Source organism: Falco rusticolus, chromosome 9 (genome assembly GCF_015220075.1).
Source record: "Falco rusticolus isolate bFalRus1 chromosome 9, bFalRus1.pri, whole genome shotgun sequence".
Lineage (NCBI taxonomy): Eukaryota > Metazoa > Chordata > Aves > Falconiformes > Falconidae > Falco > Falco rusticolus.
The window spans coordinates 38,162,562-38,185,197 of NC_051195.1; the positions used below are offsets into that span (position 1 = coordinate 38,162,562).

At 44.5% G+C, this 22,636-nt stretch overlaps 1 protein-coding gene across 4 annotated transcripts in view; it reads left to right on the forward strand.

Annotated features, from left to right (window-relative positions):
• Nucleotides 1-22,636, forward strand: part of GRK5 (G protein-coupled receptor kinase 5) — a 166,120-nt gene that overhangs the window by 56,550 nt on the left and 86,934 nt on the right. For all 4 annotated transcript variants that reach the window (XM_037401053.1, XM_037401056.1, XM_037401058.1 and 1 more), the window contains one exon: nucleotides 15,085-15,180. In XM_037401053.1, coding sequence (XP_037256950.1) covers nucleotides 15,085-15,180 — 96 coding nt within the window. The remainder of the gene's footprint in view (nucleotides 1-15,084; nucleotides 15,181-22,636) is intronic.

Here is a 22,636-nt window from a genome sequence, read left to right on the forward strand (position 1 = left end):
GCTTTAAACTGAGAGAGGGCAGGCTTAGAGTAGATATTAGGAGGAAATTCTTCCCCCTGAGGGTGGTGAGGCGCTGGCACAGGCTGCCCAGAGAGGTGGTACATGCCCCATCCCTGGGGGTGCTCAAGGCCGGGCTGGATGGGGCTGGGGGCAACTGGTCCGGTGGCAGGTGTCCCTGCCTGTGGTGGGGGGTGGAGCGGGATGGTCTTTAAGGTCCCTTCCAACCCAAACCGTTCCAGTGATTCTGTGGTTCTGTGACATGGGCCCCGGGTCCTGCGGGGACGGACCCTGTCCGGCAGAGGCCAGGTGGGTACATGTGCAGGTCAGACCACTCACACCAGGATTTGCTCCACAGTGTGTCAGGCACACTGGAACTGCTGAGTCGGAGCGTCCCTTGGCCCTTTGGGACCACGTTAAGTCTTCAGGGGGACTGTTCAGCCCTGTAGACCCAGCAGCCTTCCTCTCTTTGGTACTGATGAGTGGCAGAAGCAAGAAGCAAGCAAATAGACAGTTCAACAATGGCTTGTCACTAACTTCTCTGTTGTTAATTGAAGCTCAGCAAGCCAGATTCATGTGGGATGTAAGTATACTGGCCTCGGAGCTAGAATTGACTCTGACCTGGTAATCAGACTTTTCCATCTGGGCTAGAGAAACACAAACCTGGTGGTTCGTTAGGGACATGCTGGCAGACACTTAAAGACAGCAGTGCTAAAGGCACCATTATAATTAGCTCAGTCAGAGACTGAGCACATAGATTTACTTGAAAACCAGTGTGTCTGTTCCCTCGTTGATGTGACCTCTGTGGAAATCACTGCTGAAAGAATATGTAGACTTTAGTCACCTAACTCGATGTTAGAGAGCCTTGTTGACAGTGTTACATATTACTGCCATTAATTAAAGGTATCAGCATGTACCATAATGAGGGGAGTGACTTATGACGTAAGAACTCACTTTATGGAGCTCAGAAACTGACTGGTAGGTTGTTACTATACTTTTTAAAAGTCAGAAAGTGCTCGTTCCTTGTTTATGTAGCTTAAATTAAACACCGGAGGGGTTCACGTGTATTCAGATGAACAGGAAAGATCTGCCCTTCAGTGTGTTTCACAACAGCTCAAAACTAACATAACCACCATGAAACAAAGGGAAGCTTTCATCCATGTCCACACAACTCCACATGAAAATCTGAGTCAAAATGAGATTGAGCAAGAAGAAAATAAGTAAGTAGATCTCATTCTTAATTGCAGAAGAAGTTGCTTCAATAGAAAAGTGTTAGCCAGCTTCACTGGCTGGCTAACACTAGCTGGATAAAAACAGTCCCCTAATATTTCCTGGTTTCGTTACCCCTCCCACGATGATGCTTTCCACTCAAAGATGCATGTCTGAACCAGGGTTATACAGAACAATGAAAGACCATTTTCCAGAGAGGCACAATGTAAAGAAAAATTTTGCTTTTTATAATACAGTTGGGTTTTGGTTTTTTTTTTCTGTTGCTCTCAAGTTTTCTTCAAAACAGGAAGAAAAAAGCTCAGACTGATTTATATGGTGCAACTCACGCTCCCCCAATTTATTTTTTTTTTTATACTTGTTATATTCAAAGATCTGGATCTGATACTTTTTTTAAAATATAAGCAAAAAATCTTTCTTTCCAAAGGGAGCAGGATAATCCGTGGCTGCTCGACTGGGCCCAGAATGTTCTGTTTTGTGCTGGAGTCAGCAGCAGTTTCCGACAATGACTTTGTTTGACCCGTGCTGCTCTGACGGGCTTGGGCTGGCAACAATCTCAGCTTCAGCCATCAAAACATTCCTTTGTGGCCAAGTGCCCTTCTGCTTTCTCTGAAATATCTGGTGTCAGTTTTAACAAGAGGGGAAACAGACGTTCGTCACCATTAATTCCTCAGACGATTAAGCTGGTGATCTCTGACCTCCTGCCATTATTGGCCTTCAGAGCCAGGGTAAAGACCCCACAGATATCTGTTCTCTGTCATTCCCTGTGAGCTGCCCTGGTATTTTATTTACTCAAAGGCTTAGCTTTTGCCCACCACCAGCTAAATGTATATGCTTCATAATAAAAATTGCTAATAAGCTGTCCCAGACAGTGACATTAATCTCCAAGTGAGGATAACAGCAGGCAAAGGGAACAGCTGGCTGTCAGGAAAGCATGTGATTGGGAATTATACGTTTATTTAGATTTATGTACGTATTAGAAGTGACTGTCCCTAGCTGCAGCTGCTTTCGGTGTGTTGGGCTAGCCTTGAGCATCTGGGACTGCTCTGAACCAGATTCAGGGTCTTCACACTGGGAGGTGTGGGTGGAGTAGGATCGCCCCGTGGTCATCTTCCAGGCTATGACAGTACCTAGGTTTTGCTCTCTCCTGGAGTCCCCGGTGGTAGAATCCTTGTTGATCGTGGCCGGTTTCAACGCTCCTCCTTGCGGGGTGGTTGGCCCGAATCAATACCTTATTTTAATTGTGGCCCCAGGGCTGCAGGGAGAGCAAGTGTAAGTGCAGGACTTTGTGAGCAATGAGGAAATAGTTAATCCATCCCTGGCACAAAGCTGCTGTTTTGTGTTTAATATGACAGTGCTCACCATGGCCAGCTCGAGGGGTGGGTGGGTGGGAAAGGCGAGACAAGAGCGTGCCAGCTGCTTGCATCATCTGACGGTTATGCCGTGCAACCTTCAAGCCTTATTTTTCAGTCGCTACTTTTGAAGCACTTCACTAGCTAATCAGAGGAACCCTCTGCCGTTGCTTTACGACAAGTTTCCTCTTTTTTGTCTTCTACCTCCTCGTTTTCTCTTTTTATTTCTGCTTTTCTTGTTGAGTCCTTCAACTGGTAGCTATAGTAACGCACCCGTGGATGAGTGACTGTAGCACACCGCTAGGACCCGCTCCCCTCAGCAAAGCTCTGCCGGGCTTTCACACACCTGCAGTGGCTCGGCACCCTCTCATAGGGGTTTCTCCAAACAACAGGGACAGTCTCAGCTTGTAAGCCGGCTCCATGCTGCTCGCTATTTGCAGCTGCAACGCACAATCTATTGTGGCAGAAGGAATGAGTCACTGGCAGAGCAATCTGTTACATCAGATAATCACAGATTACCTCCATTAACCTCAATCCCTCCTGTAACCTTTTACAATCATGATCCTAAATGCTGACGCATACAATTGTGTTACCATCATGTCTTGGGCTGTCAATGATTTTTGAGGACAATGTTTTGTATGATTTCAGGGGTGATTTAGTAGGGGGTGACAGCAAGATGCACAGAAAGGAGCTGTTGGTACCTTGTTGCTGGACAAGATGATGGGGCCAAACCCAGGCTTTGTAGTTAAGGGGGAAGTTTCCCCCAAAGCTGACCATGTCCTTTTGCCTCAGCCCTGTGCACCCCTTTGCACCCTTGCCCTGCCATCCACATAGTACCTCTTTCCTCCAAAGCCAGAGCGTGTGCCAGCATATTTCCCCCTCTGCCAGCCAGCCAGTGCCACTGGAAATGGTGACTGTGACCAGCCGTTTCAGGGAGGCTTCGTCCCCCTCCCCACACTTCCTCTGCAGAGTGTCTGAAGGCTTGTCAAGTATCTGGGGTGTAATGTATGCTTTATGCATACGTCTGGAGCTGAGAATCTGACGTGTTGTTTGACTGAGGAGGGCCGGGGAGATGGACAGGGTCGTCATTCTGCTTTGTGGTAAAGAAACGTGGCTGATGGTGATCTCAAACACAAAGTGACTCTATCGCAGACACATTACGATGCTGCACTTTTCTTCCTGGCTGACTCTGAAAGCAAAAGGGCTGAAGTGTCACAGGAGAGATGTTCCTTTATAACAATGCTGGCATTTAGCCCATACACATGTTCTCTGGAGGTTCCCAGCCTAATTTTCACAATTTTTAGCTTGTTTACGTCAACTGTCTGGAAAGTGTTGAGAGAGAAGGGTGAATCCAGCCAAGCATCATTGAAGGACACTTCTTATGGCTCTTGGACTATCTCCCTGCACCATGAGGCTGATTTAATGGTCCTCTAGACCACTGCAAAAATACAGAAACACCACAAAATAAAAGTATACTGGGCACCTGATAACAATTCCTCCGTGCCCTGCTACTCAAGTCTCCCCATCAGCACCTTTGCGGGGCCAGTGTCTCTGGTGGGGTTACACGCAGGAGGAGAGGCTGTGGTAACGCAGTGGTTCGGTAGCATATGTGCGTGCACAGGCAGCACGAAGGGGCTGCAGAGTCACTTTGCATCAGGCCATGTGCGGCTGATTAAACACGAGTTGCATCTCCAAACCTTTGGGGTCTGCCAGTCTTCCTGCCAGAGGGCAGGGCTGAGTACTCAGGTAGGCTCCCTAGATGCCTGGATGTGAGTAGTCCTCACTCCCTTGGGTGACTTGCTCTTCTGCCTCCTTCACGGAGGCCCTACACAGTTTCTTTCTTGCTTTCCTGAATGGCTGTTTTCCTGGCTCAGACATAAACCGTCTAAACTGTCATTTATGTATGGAAAGCAAAACACTTCTGGATTTCTGGGTTCTTATCAGAGCATCTCAAAGCTTTACCAATTCTGCCAATTAGGTGGAACTAATAAATCCATCAGGCCTAATAAAACAGCCTGTCTCAAATAATTAATTTTTTATGATCTTCACTAAAATTCTTTTCTTTAGCCCTATTGGTAAATTTATTTAGGTAAGGGCAAAAAAAACAGCAAAGAAGATAATTCTCAGAGCTTGGCTACAGACTGTTGATAGGAACACACTTGAATTCTCACCTCCCATCCAGCTGGATCTCCTCCCCACAGTTCAGAAATACTTACAAAACTCAAATGTCAGGAACACAGAGGCTAAGTTCTTTTTTTAGAGACTGCAGAACTATTTGCAGGAGAAGAAGCCCACACAGCTCTTTGACAGGGACAGACAGAACCCACATCGTTCCCTGCTCAGGGCTGGGATTTTGCATGTTCTCCTTCTAGAAGTGGCACCAGAACTTTCAGAAGAGCTGAGCCCCATGGTTTTGCCTGTACCAGGGCCAGTGTCCTTGTGTCTTCCTTCTGCCTGCGTTGTGCTGCCGGTTGTGCTGCTAAACATCAGAATTGCACAACGTTGGAGCAGCAAATTGGTAGAGCCTTCTTGGACTTCTGCTCATTTCTGTCAGTGTCTAACTATGACTCACAGGTTTCTTCAAGGTATTTTGGATTTAGGAGTCATCTCTAAGAACTTTTGGATGGCTTGAGGAATGCCACTGAATCCAGGAGCACTACACCAGCTCCTGGGCAGTGTGCATGGGCAATGGGCATGGACTCTGTGTGGGTGATGAGCTGCGTTTGCAGGTTTGGGTTTGGAGGTGTTGGTCAGCGACTTGCATATGTGTTACTAAAACAGGGTAATAAATATAAAGAACAGGTCATAAGTTTAAAAAACCATTGGTTAAAGAGGAGTTCCCTCCTGGAAAGATTTTATCAAGCCCTATTCAAGCAGGATTTCTGGAGCAGGTATTTACGTTCTTTCTTTGGAAGAATGAGAAGCAGGTCTCCTAGTCAATGTAAATCACAGCTGTGCAAGTTAACTTAAGGGAACCGGTAAGAAATGTGGGAATTTAGATTCACTGGAATATTCAGATATGGGGAGGCCACGTTCCTTGTTTAATTCTTGTGTGCTTCAAAACATGTGATGGTTGAGAACATTTCTGACAAAAGAATCTTTCTTTCTGAGAATGAAGTTTTGTCAAAAATGAAAGGGTTTGCAGGAAAGTGTCTACTTGAAAAAGAAAAGGATGTGCTTTTTCTAGCTTCTTTTTGACAATATAGAAACATCATTCTAAAAAGTAAAGACTGTTAATTCACCATACCCATTTTGTTCTGATGATATAATACATCTTAATACTCTATTTGATATGTTCTATGATAATGTTTTGACATTAGAGAACTGAAATGACTCAAATATTATCAAAATGAAATGGATTAATGTCTTTTAACCAGAATTTTCTAGAACTTTGAAATACTGACTCTCAGCTCCAGTTTGGGGGAAAACTCCTCTGACATATTTACCATTTGTAGCAGGGTGATAACCTTGAATCACAACAGCTCTGTGCAAAAAGTTGGTCTCCCATATTAATCATCAATACTGAAGTGTTACGGACAAATGTTTTCTGTTACCTACACCACAGATGGACAAAATCTCTTTAATACTCCCCAAGTTCGGACATGGTAGCCTTTGCATGTTCCTCCGAGAGACCTTACAGGTCCAGAAACAGCTCCCAAAGGAGCACAGTGGTTCCAGATTCACTGCATTGTCTCTTCTGCTCTTGTTGCCAACTACAATGCCAAATACTATCCAGTCACCTTTCAATTTGAAGCCATCAGCCTGCTGAACCACCCAAGACATGGTAATGCATTCAAACACAACTAAGCTGCCTGGATTTGTGCCAGTAGCTTAGTTTACTTTGAGGTCAAGAATAAGAAGTTAAAATTTTGGGCTGCGCTTAATTTTACTATTTTAGATGATACCTGGTTTTATTTTTGTAAGTTTTACTGTTTGTTTGGTTTTTTAATAGACTGTAAAGCTTCAGTATATTTTGTATCTTCTGAATTATTATTGTTTGTGGCATAAAAGTCAGTGATCTTTCTGCTTGCTCATTCATCAGGCGCAGATAAACATAATACAGCTAAAATACAAGGCATAAAAGAGAGAGACGCCATAAAAGACAAACTAAAGGTGCTTAGACAAGGGAAAATTAAACTACATCCTGGGAAATCACATCACCAAACAACTCCCTGTTAATATGCATAGCAGTGAAACATACACTCAGCTTATGTGAACTGGCCCACAAAGCCCAAAGAGAATGTGTTGAAATAATCTCAAATGTGCATTAAAAACACCCAATGGAGGATGTAGGCAGACTCCTGTGGAGAGTGCCACAATTTGGCATGCTCGCTGGAGACCAACAGAAAAAATTAAAGACGTGGGTTTTTTAGTTTAGTTAAAATCCTTTCAATGTGCTCCAACTAGACATAAAGGTAGCTTATGTAAAGACCTTTTCATATTCCTTGAGCAGTACCAAAATGGCCTTGACATATGGTAGTCGAAGCCCCGAGGATCAGTCTTCAAAGACTAATCCCTTAGCTACTTCTATCCCTTCAGGGCAGTGGATGCTATTAAAGCATATTATTAACATACACATGATTATTAACATATAAAATGTGTTAGTAAAGTCATGTTTCAGCCACTCACCAGTATTTACAGTACTACTTGACCTTTTATTTAAATAATAGGTAGGTATTCCTGCAGTAAATATTTGTTTATGAACAGTGATTTCTGTAAGCCAATGTTAATAGGACTTTAGATGTCAGTTGTATACAAAATATTTTGCCCTCTGGTCCTCTGGCAACCAGACTGCAGAGCCAGCCTGACTCTGCTGGGGAGAAGCTTGGATTTTGCTTAATGAAATTCCAGTCTCTGTGGTTCTGAAGGCTTAAATATTAAATACACCTGCTGTTCATTTCCAAAAAGCAATGGGATGTTTTACACAGCGGCTGTCAGGCTTATGTATTTGTAGCAACATGCAGATGATTTATGTGCAAACATGCCGTGACAGCAGGGAAGATGGGCACAAAACAGTTATCACGGTCTGTGACTGTTCAGAGAGTCTTGTTTATCAAAAAAGGCTGCAAGAGATAAAGACAGATTAGCATCGGTAAGAAGAGCTATGTAATGTGATTCTCTTCTGAGGGCGTTGTGGACTTTTTGTTGTATCTCATAATTGAGAGCCTCCAAAGGCTGGTTTGCAGAGGCATTGGGTCCCAGTGGATGGTGGCCACTTACCTGCTTTTGAAAATCCAGCCCTCATACTCTTATCCTTGGGGTGACATAGAAGGGGATTCATAAAGAGGTTCCTCATGGTCTTGTAAGTGCTTGTTTTAAGCACAGGTTAGTCAGGAGTATCACGTAAGATCTTGTATCCTGTTTTTTTTAGTGCGTTCCCAGATGAGAAGGGCAGGATGAAGGGCGGAGAGCAAGCAGTGGCTTTTCTTTTTGGAAAACAAACTTTTTATTAGCTAGTACAGCTGACCATAGATGGGACCAATATAAAAGAAGAATGGTGAACCTGGGTGAATTTCCACATGAAGCAGGTCTAAGAAGGGTGGAACTGTTTGCCTTAGAGGCTAGATGAGTTAGATATGAAAAATTCTTACGGGAAAATGGTGGGCTGATAGATTTTATTTGTGCTGTCTCATTACCAAGAGACACTCCAGGAAAATAAGCAGTTTAAAATTGGTATTCTCTTCCTTCACAAATACATGGTTAATCTGGGGGACTCACACCCGCATGAAGCAAAAGGCCATTCAACAGTTCAGGGCATAAGAACAGCCTGAATTTAAGTGGCATAAATTAAAAAAAAAAAAAAAAGAGTAATTTTTGGAAGCAATATGCCTTCATGTTTTGTTAGTCATATCTAATTAATAGGGTGTGGAAGAAAGTTTCTGCTTTCCAAATACTTTAGAAACAGCTTTCTAAGATCTTCCTGTGAAGCTGCCCACAGCCCATCCTGCCCTAGACAGACCATCCATTTAATCCAATAGGGCAGTTTCATATCTAATGTATAGCTGCAGACTTTGATGGGGGAGAGTGAGTAAAGGAAGGCTGGCAAGAGGAAGAGAAGAAGACATGTAAACTTCTTTTGAGTGAAACTAGGACACTAGCCGTGATTCTTGGATTTTAATGTTGGGGGGTGGGGGTGTTCCACTGCTTTCACGTGCTGTGTAATCAAGACCTTGCAATCAGAGCGTGCAGAGCTCTGTGCTCTTGTTGGGAAGGCCTTGGATGAGAGCCTAGCTACTGTTGCGAAATGGAAGGCACGAACTGTAGTCGTCCTTCAGCGATCTGTGGATAGTTTATTTAAAGTGTGGACTAACTAGATTGCAGATAATACAGTTGAAGGCAACGAAATGTTTGGCCGTCTTCGCTTAGCCAAGCCAGGCAGCATGGGGTGTGATGGCAGTCTTATCAACTTGGGCAAGAACAGAGCAAAAGTATGAAGCCAGCTTAGCCATGCTTAAAAGCCCCCTTGCATGGTGGCATGCAGCAGGACTGGAATATGCTACAGGCATGATGCTGCAATGAATTCACCCATCATTATGTTTAACTCTGTGTTACGAAATACCTTTAAGCAGCTGAGCAGGAGCATGGCTTGATCCTCATCAGCAGGATTAACAGGCTCAAGACCTTGGCTTCAGCTCCTTGCTCTGTCTCTGATTTCTCATGTCATTTTGGACAAAGCACTTAACATCTCACTGGCTTAGTAATGTGCAGGTACTTTCCTACTTCCTCTCCATGTTAGGCCAATAAGTGTATTCTGAATAATGGCGGCAAATAAAATAGGCACCTTAGGCTAAGGGTAGCTGCTGCTCACAAGTGTTGTACTTGTATGCCTCTGGTTATGTCTCCCTCCTTGCAGGCAGAGATCAGAGCTAGATTTGCCATTCAGCATCACAAGATGATATGAAAAATGCCATGTATTTTTCAGTAGGTAGGATGTAGAGGAAATACTTTTGTTTCCTGTAGGACTGGTTGACATGTTAGAGAATTAGCTTCAGTCCTCCGTTTGTGAATGCTGAGTTGTGAAGTGCATGCAAGGGAGTGGAGCTGAGATTTCATGCTGTTGCTGGGAGCTCACCTTTTGTCATCATCAGCATACCAAGATTTTAAAGCCGTCAGACCCTCCATCACCACATGATGGAACTCACATCCACAGCATGGCGTGTCTGTCAAGTCCTGCCCTGAGAAGCTGCCTTGAAGACTGCAAACTCTCCTGGCCAGAGCAGACAGTGCAAAGGCAGCAATCAAGGCAGTGTGTGAAAAGCTTCCCTTTGCAACCTGCACAATTACTGACCTATTCAGAGAAACCTCCCCTTTTAGCTTTTAGCTCTGCTAGACAATTTATCCTGTCTCAGCTGTCTCACTGCATTATATCCATCAAACCCCCTAGAATTAACATTTGGAGCCAGCAGTGTTTGCTGGCTCCACAAGAAAAGCTGAGAGCGGAAAGGTCAGGTCGATTAAAGCACTTGATCAGAATCTTTAACATAAAGACGTCACAGGCAAAACAGTAACGCTACTTCATGCTCAGCTAAGAGCAAATGATTCATCAGGCAAGGCTGCTTATTTTTGGAGGATGGCCACAAAAGAGAAGAGAACACGCTGGCTGTATCGATCACAGTTGTAACAGGGAACCACAGAGTCCTTCTCCTGTTCTGATGGAAATTTAATGTCGGAAATACATCATCCAATGTAAATATATCAATATATATTTTACAGCAAATGGATTTTTAAAACATTCTGGCCCAGCTTAGCAGAATCATTTCACCTCTGCACAAATCGCAAAGCTGTCGTTTGGAGCAAAGGGCTATTTTGCAATGCTCTGCACAGCTTGATGCTGCTAAAGATGCGACCATTTTGTGAGGACTTCTGTAAAGGTGCGCTCTGAAATCTCCAGTGCTTTGGCCTAGAGGGTAGATCTTCAGTGAGTGAAGATGTACCAGTGTTGAGCAGATGCACCCTAAAGGGTGCTTTCATCTGGCTTACTCCCACTGCCTCCGGTGTCCAGAAATTACTGGAAATTCTCTCCTAGCAGGCACTGCTGCCCAAGCAGCTGCATACCTCTCGTGCTGCTTCCAGTGCCTGTTCATACATTAAGCAAAGAACTCCTGCCTGTCCTCTTGCAGCACCCCGCTCTGTCTAGTCCTTGGTCAGAGTGGTGGGTCCCTGCGGTGGCAGAGGCAGCAGGCAGAAGTGAGAAGCACATGCCTGAGCGTGGAGGTGGCTTGAGCTGCTCTGGGAGCTGACAGCCTGACAAAGGCATCCAGAATCCCAGATTCAAACCCTGGGGATCATTCTGCTCCGACACCAGCCCAACAGTTTCCCTCCCTCCTTGCCTTCCCCTTCTAATCCCTTCCCTAGCACTGACAGATGTATACTTATTTAACTTAATTCCCATGGAGGTTTGACATCAAGGCATAGATCTCAAAGTTTACAAGACAAATGAGTGTGAGGAAAAATGTGAAGCAATAGTTCAGGGAAGAAAATGCAGCCAAAGAGGATGACTGGTGAAGAGAAGGAAGCATGAATTCCAGGAGAAAGCAGCATTTCCCATAGGAGTGTGTGAAGTGAGGGTGCAAAGAAGTTTAAGTACAGTGTGATGAGGATTAAGGGCAGGAGCACAAAGGAATGTGCCCCTGGAAGAGGAGAAGAGGGGCGAGCGGAGGTGGAGGTGGCATCCTGGCAGGCAGGAGCAGCCCTGCGGGATTGCAGGGGTGGGCTTTCAGGGAGACGAAAGCCAGTGAGGACTCTTCAGGTTGCTGAATCCAACCCCCTGCGGTCACTGGCAACCAGAGCAGAGCCATGCACTCCAGGAGTTGGTGAAAAGGTGATTGCAGTGCTCACCCCAGCCCAGCCCACAAAAATGCTTCTCAGCACCTTGTAGCATACCTAAGACGTTCAGCAGGCAAGGCCAAGCATCATATGCTGCAAGGGAGCAAGGCAGCCTCTTTGGTACTCTGTGACTAGAGGGATGGGAGAGGAAATTACTTTAGCATCGGTGTTTGGGATGCACTGAAGAGGGGAGGTTGGAGCAGAATTCATTATAGACCCAAAGGGTACATCTGTGTTGCCTAATACTGCCTAGCATGAAGGCAGTCACAGCTCCCTGTGCTTTACTGGAGACTAATTCCTGGGAAGGGTAGTATAGCTGCGCTCCTGACAGTCTGAAAAAGCTAGTTCCTTTATGGCTGGGAGAGATCTGTCTGCTTTACATTGTGTCATGTAGACATACAGTAAGTTCCTGTCAATAAGGAGTTTAAAATAATTCATAGCTTTGCAATGACAAAACCATTGGTCACCAAAAGCAAAGGAATAAAAGGTGAGACGCGGAAGGAGCACTCCTGCACCAAAGGTTGTACTGTGTGATCAGAAATGTCCCACAGAGAGCACTATTTTGCGTTTTTTCCCAAGGCTCATGTTTTCTCTGCAATGGTCTGCTACCTTTTGAGTCAACACTCTCCTAATTTAGCCTGCAATATCATGTAGTACCCAACACACCCTCAGTCTGCAACTGTGACTCTACCAGGCCCTCTACAGAATTAACTCAGGTCTGAATTAGTCATTCGACGTGCCAGCGCATGTAAAACAGACTCAAGTGAATCAGATTTTCTGTGCAGGGACTGAATTGCAGTAAATACAGCAACTCAGAGAGTCTCAGTCTGCATCTGGGCTTTCATGTCCAGAGGGATACTCTTTCTCCGTTGGCTGCATAACCTCTCTGAGCAGGACAGGCACACAAACAAGCTGGGAATGGAACCCCCAGCATCACACTACACCTCCTGCCCCCTGCAGCAGTACTGATGTGGCAGCATAAGATGGGGTGGGGGCATAAAAGAGAAACCCAGGTGAGGGCTGGAGTAAAAAATTGCCTGATGACAGTAAAAAAAATAAAAATAGAGACAAGAAAAATCTAAAAATGGCCTTTTAGGCTGAGCTGGTTCAGATCTGAGTGCCCATCTAGCGTACACTGGGGAAGGGCACACACAGCATGTCTGTAGAGGAGTGAAGGCAGTGGGTTGATCAGCATTGATAACATGCAGCTGTGGCCTTGCCTCAGAGGCGGTGGGTTGATGGACATAGATGATGTGCAGCTGTAGCTTGTTCCTGCTAAATGGTTAAATAGCCCTGAGGATGGTGGGAGAGGGGGTTGGATGGAGGAGGAGCAGTGTGATCTGACCTCTGGAGGTGGGAGATATGGTACAGACGGTAGAATCTGACTAACGGTAAAGCCTTGTTGCAGCCTGCTAGTTTGTTTGTGCTGCAACAGTCAGTGCCCTGTGTGAGGCCCTTCAGCGTATGAGACTGAGTGTAATGAGCGGTGACAGTGGTGATGGCTGTGCTGGGAGACATTTGAAGTTTTGAACAGTGATGGTGGTGCCCAACGTAGCAGAGACAGGCAGGGATAGCCTGTGATCCAGATCATGTTGAAAGAGGCAGGAGGAGCCTGGGGATCCGGATCAGCCACCGGTAAAGGTGAGCTGTTGGGATCAAAGAGAAGGAAGCCTGACTGCTGTGGAGTTAAGAGACTGAGGGTAACAGGTGATAGCAGCAGGGTACCCGGCCAGATGTGGCAGCAGCGGCGGGTCCAGAGCGAGTCTGGCCAGACAGCAGTGATGGCTGTGCTGGGGGAAGGCGCGGGAGCAGCAAGGTGCTGCTCCTGCTGTTGTTGCTGCTGCTCGGCCAGGTGGTATCCTTGCCAGTGTTTATGTGCTCGGTGAAGGTGTCTCCAGTCGTAGAAGAAATAAGTGACCACAAGGATGTTGAGAAGCTTGTTGGGACACAGAGTAATGTATTAGTGCTGTATTCTAGATCTGCTGCTGTTGAAAGCTCACTCAGGTTACCGTCTGGTGTGACCCAAGAGGTGAAAGGATGAGGTACTGTAAGTTCATCAGAACCCCACTCTGAAGAAAACAAACCCCCAGATTTCAAGAAAGTAGATGAGAAGAAAGGTGATCAGCCCCCAGAAGCTGAAAAGCCCAAGATAAAATTGAAGAAGGGATATGTGTATGAGTTCAGGGACAAGTTGTCTGGACTGTATGAAAAATTTATTTGTAAAAAGGTTGTGCTGATTATTAAAAACATAAAGTATGAAATGTTAAGAACAAAAAAAGGGAGGCATTGTAGAATAATTAGAGGCTTGTATGAAAAGTTTATTTGTGAGAATTTTGTGATGATTGGTAAAAACATGAGATATGAAATGTTAAAAAGAGAAAAAAAAGAAAAGAAAAAAGGGGGAATTGTAGAGGAATGAAGTTGGGTTAATTATCATTGATAATGTACAGCTGTGGACTGGCTTCAGGGGCGGTGGGTTGGCTGGTGTAGATAAAGTGCAGCTGTGGCTGGTTCTGTTAAGTGGTTGAGAGCCGAGGAAGAGAGAGAGGAAGAAGCAGAGAGGAGAGAGAGTGTGAGTGCCCTGGATGAGGAGGGTCAAGGAGAAGAAAAGCAGAGGGACTGGCCAGAACAGTATGAAGAAACAGCATGAACAGTAGATGGACCTTTGAGGCCTTGTGGGGGATTGGTGGCTGTGCCGGGGCAAAGCATGCCAACTACTTAGTGAAGTTAATTTGGTATGTGATGGAAAAAGACCTGGTTGCAGCTGGCTAGTTTTGAGAGTGCTGTGACAGATGTCAGCCTGCATTAGGCTTGCTTGGGCTGAGGAAGCCTGGCCTTGCCGGTGCAGTGTTGTCTAGTGATCCCAGCAAGTGAGGTATGCTGGAAACACTATCTTTACTGGCGGAGCCCAGTGCAGAAGGCATTCCCCTGGCAAGCTCAGGTGTGGCACCTGGAGATGCCAGTGATGCCTGCAGCAAGGTATTTGTGAAGGGACATTGATGAGGCATATTCATCAGCATGAGAAGGCTGAGGGTCTTGGACTTCATCCAGCCAGAGCTGGAGAAGCAAGTTAGGTCATTCACCTTGAGGACAGCCCATTTCAAGAAATCTCAGGGGAAAGTGATAAGGGGAAAAAGGAACCAGAAAGATATTTTTTTCCTTATAAGGATATTATATTGATTTCCCCCCACTGTTCTCCTGTGGAAGCAGCAGTGATCAGTCTGTAACATCAGTGGTAAAGCCAGGTTGGCAGTATATGTAATGCAGGGTGAGGATGATGAGAGTTGAATTTTGATCTTCAGTTTCCAGCCCTTATTTTGGGATGGCATCAGGGCTCATCCCAAAACAAGAAGGGGGAGATCCAGGTTGAAAAGATGTGAGCGGTAATTTTACAAGGTTGACTCATGTGAAGTGGCTGTTAGTTGACACAGAGGTGATGCCACCTGAACTGGTCCTGGTGGACTGCAAGCCTGTGCTCCCAACATTTAGTAAGCTGATGTGCTAGGTGCTGCCACTTCGGTCTGTTTCAGCACAGACAAGCTCAGGCTTGATCTGTACATCTATCCACAATGTTTCGGCTTTAATTATTAACGATATCCATAAGAGCTGTGACTGGGCTGGTAAACTCTGGACGGGGCTATGCCCTGAAAGCCATCTAATCCTGCTGTTTCTTTCTCTGCAGGGGGTGGAGGGAAACGCAAAGGCAAAAGCAAAAAGTGGAAGGAAATCTTGAAATTCCCTCACATTAGCCAGTGTGAAGATCTTCGAAGAACAATAGGTAAGAGCTTTTTCTTCTTTGGAAGTATTGCATAAATAAAACGTGTGTTGAGACTGGTTCAGCAGGACAGTGTTAAAGGTACTTATTAATGGAAGCAGCTTAGAGAAGGGCAGACAATGCATATAGCTCCCATGATGCTGCCGTGCAAACTCAGCATTTTCTGGTTCCTTAGAGGGCACCGTGGCTCAGGAGGAGATAACGTGTATGCATCAGGCACAGGGCTTGCAAGGCAGGGCTTGGGCTGGCAGCGGCCGGGGGCTTGGCGTTGCATGTGCAGGCTCTAGGAGCCAAAGAGACACTTCGCTTGGATGGTACCTGGCATATGGGTCAGGTGCTTTGACTCAGTGCCTACCAGGACCACCCTGGCTCTAAAAGGACACTCAGAAATGTATCCCCTCATTGTATCCTGCATTCCCTTGTAATAAGTAGCTTTTTATCGGGGAAGAAATGAAAGCAGAGAGATTGGTGATGTAGTTAAAGGTTAATAGTCATTGTAGACTGGATACGATGTTTGAAGCCATAGCCACTGCCCTCTGCCAGGCAGGTTTGCTCAGCAGTACTATCCTCCATACAACCACAACACTATTTTATGTAGCTTTTTATAGGACATGTAAAAACTTTTTTAAACTAACTTTGTTTTATCAATGTGGGCCAAACACTGCAGATTTGGAAGGGAGCTTGCAGTGGCCATTTTCATAACACAACATTTCTCCTGTTCATACCTGCCAAATTTCAGCATTCTTTTGACTGCTGCCTTGGCAAGCAAGGCTAGCAGCTGTCTCCTTGTGCATTCTCCACTGGAAAGCCCAGCATTACTGATCTCTCCCCAAGAGGTTAACTTCAGCCATTGAGGCTTCTTTTCTCTGCTACAGTGACATAAAATCCAGCCACTGGCAATGAATGAATGAAAGGCAAGAAACTGTAACAACTGAGATAACGGGCAGCGTAATTTTTCTAACTTGGGTAAACTCCTGGGGTCTGAGTGACAGTGCCCTGGCACTATTTACATTTGAAATTCACAGCGTGTTTATGCAGAGAAAATATGTGGAATGTTTTGAAACTCTTTTCATGGTCGTCTTCAGTAAATTTTGCTTCCCTCGTCTTCTGCTGTAGGGCTAAAAGGAGGTAAAGAAAGGAGGGGAGGCAGGAGACAAGAGCTTAAGTTTTCCCAGTTTATGGCCACTTGACAAACACAAAAACCCTGGAACAATTTCTGAAGGTACAAAATATGCTGGAAACAAATCTGACTTAATGTATTGTAATTTGCGCAGGGAATTCTCTCTGCTGTTCCATCAGCTTTGGTTTCTACAGGTGGAAGTGGCACCATATAAAATGCTTGCTCTTTACGAAGGTGTAATATCCTAAAATGAGTAGCCTTAAAAAAAGTCTGCTAATGAATTCTGTTTCTGAAATGCTGTTTCTGGCTTTTTTTTTGTCATCTTTGTCCTAAATGTAATTTGTTTTGCATTTTTGTTGTGAATGAGTTGGTGAAGTAACAGGGCAAGAGCCCTTGTGATGCTCTTGATGGATTTGCCTTCACTGCAGACATTACCTGTTGACTGGGAATTTCAGCAACTGACTTCTACACAATGGGGAAATAAGGCCCAAATACTTGTTCTGTGACTCTGATTTTTATTGAGTAGCTTTCCCACTGAGCTGGATGTGATTACACAAGAAATAAGGCACTGCTCAGCCTGCGTAAGGTCATTTGTCCTTGCTGGCTCTACCAGGTTTCAGTTAATCTGGCTGAGATTGAAGCATCCCAAACAAACTATGACTGTTTATAAACGTCTCCTTGCTCATACAGGGGATCTGACACATCGTGGATGAATCGAACTCTCTGGGTCTATAACATTAAGTCATTTGCACATGTGTAGTTGATTTGAGGTGCTCAGGATGGATGAGTTGCATGTGCAGATGCATTGCACTGGGCTCTGTGTGGCTTATGGATGTCCAGGGACAAGTAGCGGTCACTGCAGTCTGGCCTTAGGCTGCTGCTTTTACAGTCTCTGCTGAGGAAGAACAACTCCCTTTAACCCATCTTCCTTTGTTATTTTCTGCAAGTTATTTAAAAGGATCTCAGGATTTCAGGTGACAGTGTCTCTGCAGGTGATTTTCTGAGGGAATGCACTGAAGCATCTTTCTTGAACCATCAGCGGAGCTGCTGCTCTGTGACTTGCAGGGGATCCAGCTGCTCAGTGTGTCTGCCCATCAGTCCCTCCCCTAACAAATTCTTAGGCCACTGGTCAGTGCCAATCAAAACTGATAATGAAATTTTGGAGACCTCAGAGAGGCTTTTTTCTTCCAGTCTCTATGGAAATTGGCAACCAGAAGAGAAGAACAGCTTTACAGAAGGAAGAGGCTACAGCCTCAATTCAACGTGTTTAGAGACAAATACTGGTAGGTTCTGCTCATCAGACCTCTGCCCTGTCTCTGCCTCCCAGCACTTTTGGTCAGACACAGTCTTGCCACTTTGTGTGAATTTTTTTTTTTTTTAACCAGAGTCTTAGAGGGTTGCATGGGCTGGAGGACTAGGCTGTTGAGGTTTTGTTGTAATCTTCTTTTCTGGATGCTTCCCAAGAGCCTCTGTGGAAAAGCTGGAGGCAGGGATGGGATGGACCTTTCGGTTTAGAGCAGGCATGGATTGCTGTGAAGAAAGGCATGGCTTAGTTTAATGCAGCTGTAAGCCATGGCTGGAAAATGCTGCTCTTGTAATTGTGGCAATACTGCCTGCATGTGTGTGTAGATGCCCACATTTTGGTGTAAAGACGTGTGTGCTTTTGCACCCTACTAAGGTGTACTGAAAAGAGTCTGTGTCTTAAAAAAAAAGTGTAGTGTGAAAAGAAATCTGTGAAAAACAGGAAGGCTGAAATAAACCAAGGGTCTGCGACCTGTGTTGACACAATTATGAGTCAGTTCATACCTTTTGGTTCCCTCTGTGTTTACAGGAGACTCTGTGTTTGACCATCCATCATCTGGTGTCTCACTGAAAGACTTGCTTAGTAAAGGCCTTTTTTCCCCTCCTTCTTCTACACAGAAATAAAAATCAAAACACCCGAGCGAAACATGGTTTTTTGATAAATAAACAAACACTGGAAACATCTTTATTAAAAGTGCCATTTAACCAAGGAGCTATTTTTTTGGACTGCACTTAAAAGCAACTTTTCTCCTTTTTTTCTTTTGTCCAAAATATGCAACGTCCTTTGCAGGGAAATTTGGTGTGGCCTTCATTGTGTGCTAATTCAATAGGCAAGTGGAACAGGGATGCTATGCTAATACCTTTACTGAGCTCTGAGAGAGGCTTATGTCTGTATGTATACTTTTATATTGTGAATGGCTAATGTATGTTTCTGTTTGCAGCCCTCTTCCCAGCTGTATTTAATTGTACTAAAACAGCTAGCCCCTGCCAGGTGAATATTGGCTGATTAGCAGCCCTGTCGGTTGATGAAAACTGGTGTTTGAGGCACTAGTGACAATAACTTGTGATGGATGCTGCTAGTAGATGGTGTTCTATCTTTAAAAAAATTTGCAGATGATACTTAGCAAAAGAGAGATGTTTCAAGGGAAGGGGAAAATAGCAAAGCGCAGCTTTAAAAATTCCTACATGACACACACACGGCATGAAGAGATGCCACAAGTTAGGGATACCCACTAGTTTAAAGGCCATCAGTAAACAAAATAAAAGAAAAAGTTGTAATTTTAAAGGCCAGAGTGTCTTTTTGATGATAAAAGATTCTGCATGTCTGTAAATATTTCTGAATGACGCAAAAGGTTCTGTTGGTTGAAGTGTGGAATTTTTATTTATTTTGCTCAGACCCATTCTGTGCTTTTTTCTTTCATAAAAAAACTGCTTGGGTGAAAGAGTTGATTATTCTGATCTTTGGCAAATTTTCTTTCACAACTGTCCAAATGCTATATAATAAATCAAGGGGGTTTTTTTCCCCATAGATTGAAGTCTGTGGAGAAACTGCCATAGAATGTGCCTGCTGTTTGTTGCATAGAGTGATTTGCTGCATTATTGCAAAAAACTTTAACTCCTTCAGTAAAGCAGTTTCTGGTTGTGCATTGTATTCGTGTAGAAGGAGAACTCTGATGGTTTGTCTTAAATATTTGTATTCAGTGAGATTTTGCAGACAGAAGGATCAGCCCCATTAATGCTATTTTGCCATGCGAGGTTTAAAAAGAGGAAAAAAATCTTTTCTGTGCCATTTAACCTCTTGCGTGACATTTGCGTCCCATTTATCCAGGGTAAAAGCAGCTTGAGCTTCCAATTCTGGCATGTTCTTTTCAGCATAGTTAAAAATATGCTTCTGTGTGAGAAACGCTTTGTAGAGATGGTGAACAGAGTAAGTGGGACAAAATCGAAGCCACAGAGCTCACATACACACTTTTTACAAAATCTGGTGCTTTTTTCCTCCAACTATTTTTGTATTGTACTTTTTCATGTAGGTGAAGGTCTTGATCATGTCTGATTTTTTTTTTTCAGTCACTTTAGAATTTATCTACCTGGAGGCATATTGATGGTGCAGACTCTGCAACGGGATGCAGACCTGCCTGAATGAGGCTTTTTGAGCTGCCAGCATGGGCTCAGATAGCAATCAAGAAGCAGAAGTATGGACATCAGTGGCAGAGATGTTTGAGTATTTATCCAGCTTCCTAGAAATGCTTTGCAGCCTGCACTGAGCTCCATCCTGTGGCAGAAAGACTGCTACTATACCCTAGTTATCGTAGAACCACAGAACTACAGAATGGTCCATGTTGGAAAGGACCTTAAAGACCATCCCACTCCACCCCCCGCCACAGGCAGGGACACCTGCCACCGGACCAGTTGCCCCCAGCCCCATCCAGCCCGGCCTTGAGCACCCCCAGGGATGGGGCATGTACCACCTCTCTGGGCAGCCTGTGCCAGTGCCTCACCACCCTCACAGAGAAGAATTTCTTCCTAATACCTAACGTAAATCTCCCTCCTTTTAGTTTAAAACCATTTCCCCTTGTCCTATTGCTACATGCCCTTGTAAAATGTCTGTCCCCAGACATGCCCAAGGCACTTTTATGGTCTGCTCCACAGTGCTGGGACATCTTTTACAAATTCTTTCCAGCAGTTCTCAGGTTCCTTGGCTTCAAAGGTTTGCTAGCACTGCAGAGATAAACACATGGGTGAGGGGTCTTGGAAAAGTGTGAGCTTCCAGGCTTACTCACAAGGGAAGCTGCTGCTGAGAGATAAGTGACAACATGGCATATTGATGTTCACCATGGGATAATGCGTCTGTGTGGCATCCTGCACTGCTTCAGTTGGGGATGGCATCAGACCCGGGGGGGTGTATCCGCTCAGGGTGTGGGGATGTAGGTAAAGAAATACAGTGTGTGTGCATATCCCAGGCTCTGGCACTGCGTGGTCGTGTCATTCATAAAGCTCAGGCACTGGAACTGGGAAACAGGAGGCATCAAAAGCCTGATCTGATGAAAAACACAAAGAAGTAGCTATTTTTCTCTTCACCAAATTATTCAGCTCTGACATTTTGTGATTAAAAAGCAAGGTTTAGTAATGTAATCCTGAAGCCAACAAATAGATCAAAGGAAAGAATTGCAGCTCGCCTTCATCTGTAAATAGCTGAGCACAACTGGTTAAAACTTCTGTGCGTGTCTCATGGTATCAGTCTGAATACTACACCTAAGGCTGGTCTCACATTTTTGGCTAAAAGTAGAGTTTGAGTTTCTGAGAATTTTTTTTGTTGAAAGCATCAGCTTTCCTTGGAAAAAAATGTATTTTTTTTGGAAAGTTTTTTAACAAGTACTGAGGATTCTGTGTTATGAAACAACAGCAAAAGGAATTGTTTCCTATTTTCTTTCCAAATGTGTAGGCACACAGGTAGCTGTGCCGGGAGGATGCTGTTAGTGTATGTGTGCATACAGCCAGAGCTGAGTACGCAGCACAGAGCTCTACAACACCTCTGGGAGGCACCAGGTTTTCTGCAAACATGGGGAACTGGAATCAGTGGAGTAGAAGATACTATCTAGAAAAAAAACAACAAACCAAAAAAAAGCAGCATGCTCTATCCATCTGCTACACTGTTCAATGAAATCTATTTGGGAGATGTTTGTATCAATTAAACTGATAGACACATAGGCTCACAAATAATTTTTTTATCCACACAGGGAGTCCCTTTAAATTCATTTGATACCAGGTGAGGGTTTTTTCAGCAATCTGTATCGTGCTCTGTATGAAAATAACTTTGCTCACATTGATGCCCTTAGATAACTGCAGCATGAGGTATATTTTGGACACTACCAGTGATACCAGCGTGGTATCTTGCTGGTGTTCTTGCATCACCCGGGTGTCAGCTCCTGATGTCTGTGTCTGTTAGCAGCCCAGACTGCCTGTGCTTTCGGGTGGAAGGGAGTTTGCCTCTGCGTTGCCCGGTGGGATGGCACTCATTGCACCAGAATTCAGGGGCTAGCCATGGTGCAGTGGTGGGGACAGTCCCCTTGATACCAGAGCAGGACCTAACGGACAATCTCCCTGGATGAGTTGTTATCCATGGGGATTGTCTGTGGGGTGAGTACAGAAAGAGCACTGAGAGAGAGGGACCCAAGAAAGACTGAAAGCAAAGTTTGAAGAGCTGCTGAAGTAGAGTTGTGGAGAGGATTTATTGCTCTGGAAAAAGTTATGCAGATTTTTTTGGATAACTTTAATGCAGAAAAAAAACCCCTCAAACTGATTTATTTCTAAAGAAGAAACAAAGTCCTTCCCCTTGACAGTCTCCACTCTCTACACCTCCTGTTTGCTTTCTTTTTTTTCTTCTACAGTAAACACAACTTTCCCCTCTCTTCCTTGAGCCGAAAGGTCTCTGTTGCTCTTTGGAAAGATTGTGAAGCTGTATGGCAGTGCAGACCTCGCCTTCAACAGTACCCTGTAGTTTCTTGAATGTGACGTGCTGTCCCGTATCATGAATACATCTATGTTAAAAGTGATACTCTTCAGGTGCAGGAACTGGCTGCGTGATAGAAACTGTTCCAGCACGTGAAATGATATGGCTGACATCAAAACCATATTGTTTGTTTACAAACCCACGGTTGGTTCTGTCCCTTTCTTTAAAATATCTCAGGTTCGACTGTAATTCTATCATAAACATAGGTTTCTTGAGCTCTAATGATGGACAAGCAGAGCAATGTTTTGTATCCCTGCAAGATTAGCTGTATCCAGTTTATAGTGATGGGTGGAATTGAGAAGGGTTGGGGTTTTTTTCTTGAATTTTTTTTTTTAATGCCATCACAGAAAGTACGTGAAAAACAAGCTGTTTTATGCATCTAGTGAGACTCAAGACTAACACTGGGACTTCAGGCTGCTTGTATTTGACAGCTTCCAGGACGGGAAGGGGACGCAGGGGAAATGAGTTGAAATGATCTCAGCCCACATTCTATTTACAGAATTCATTTCACAAGACTTAATCCATTA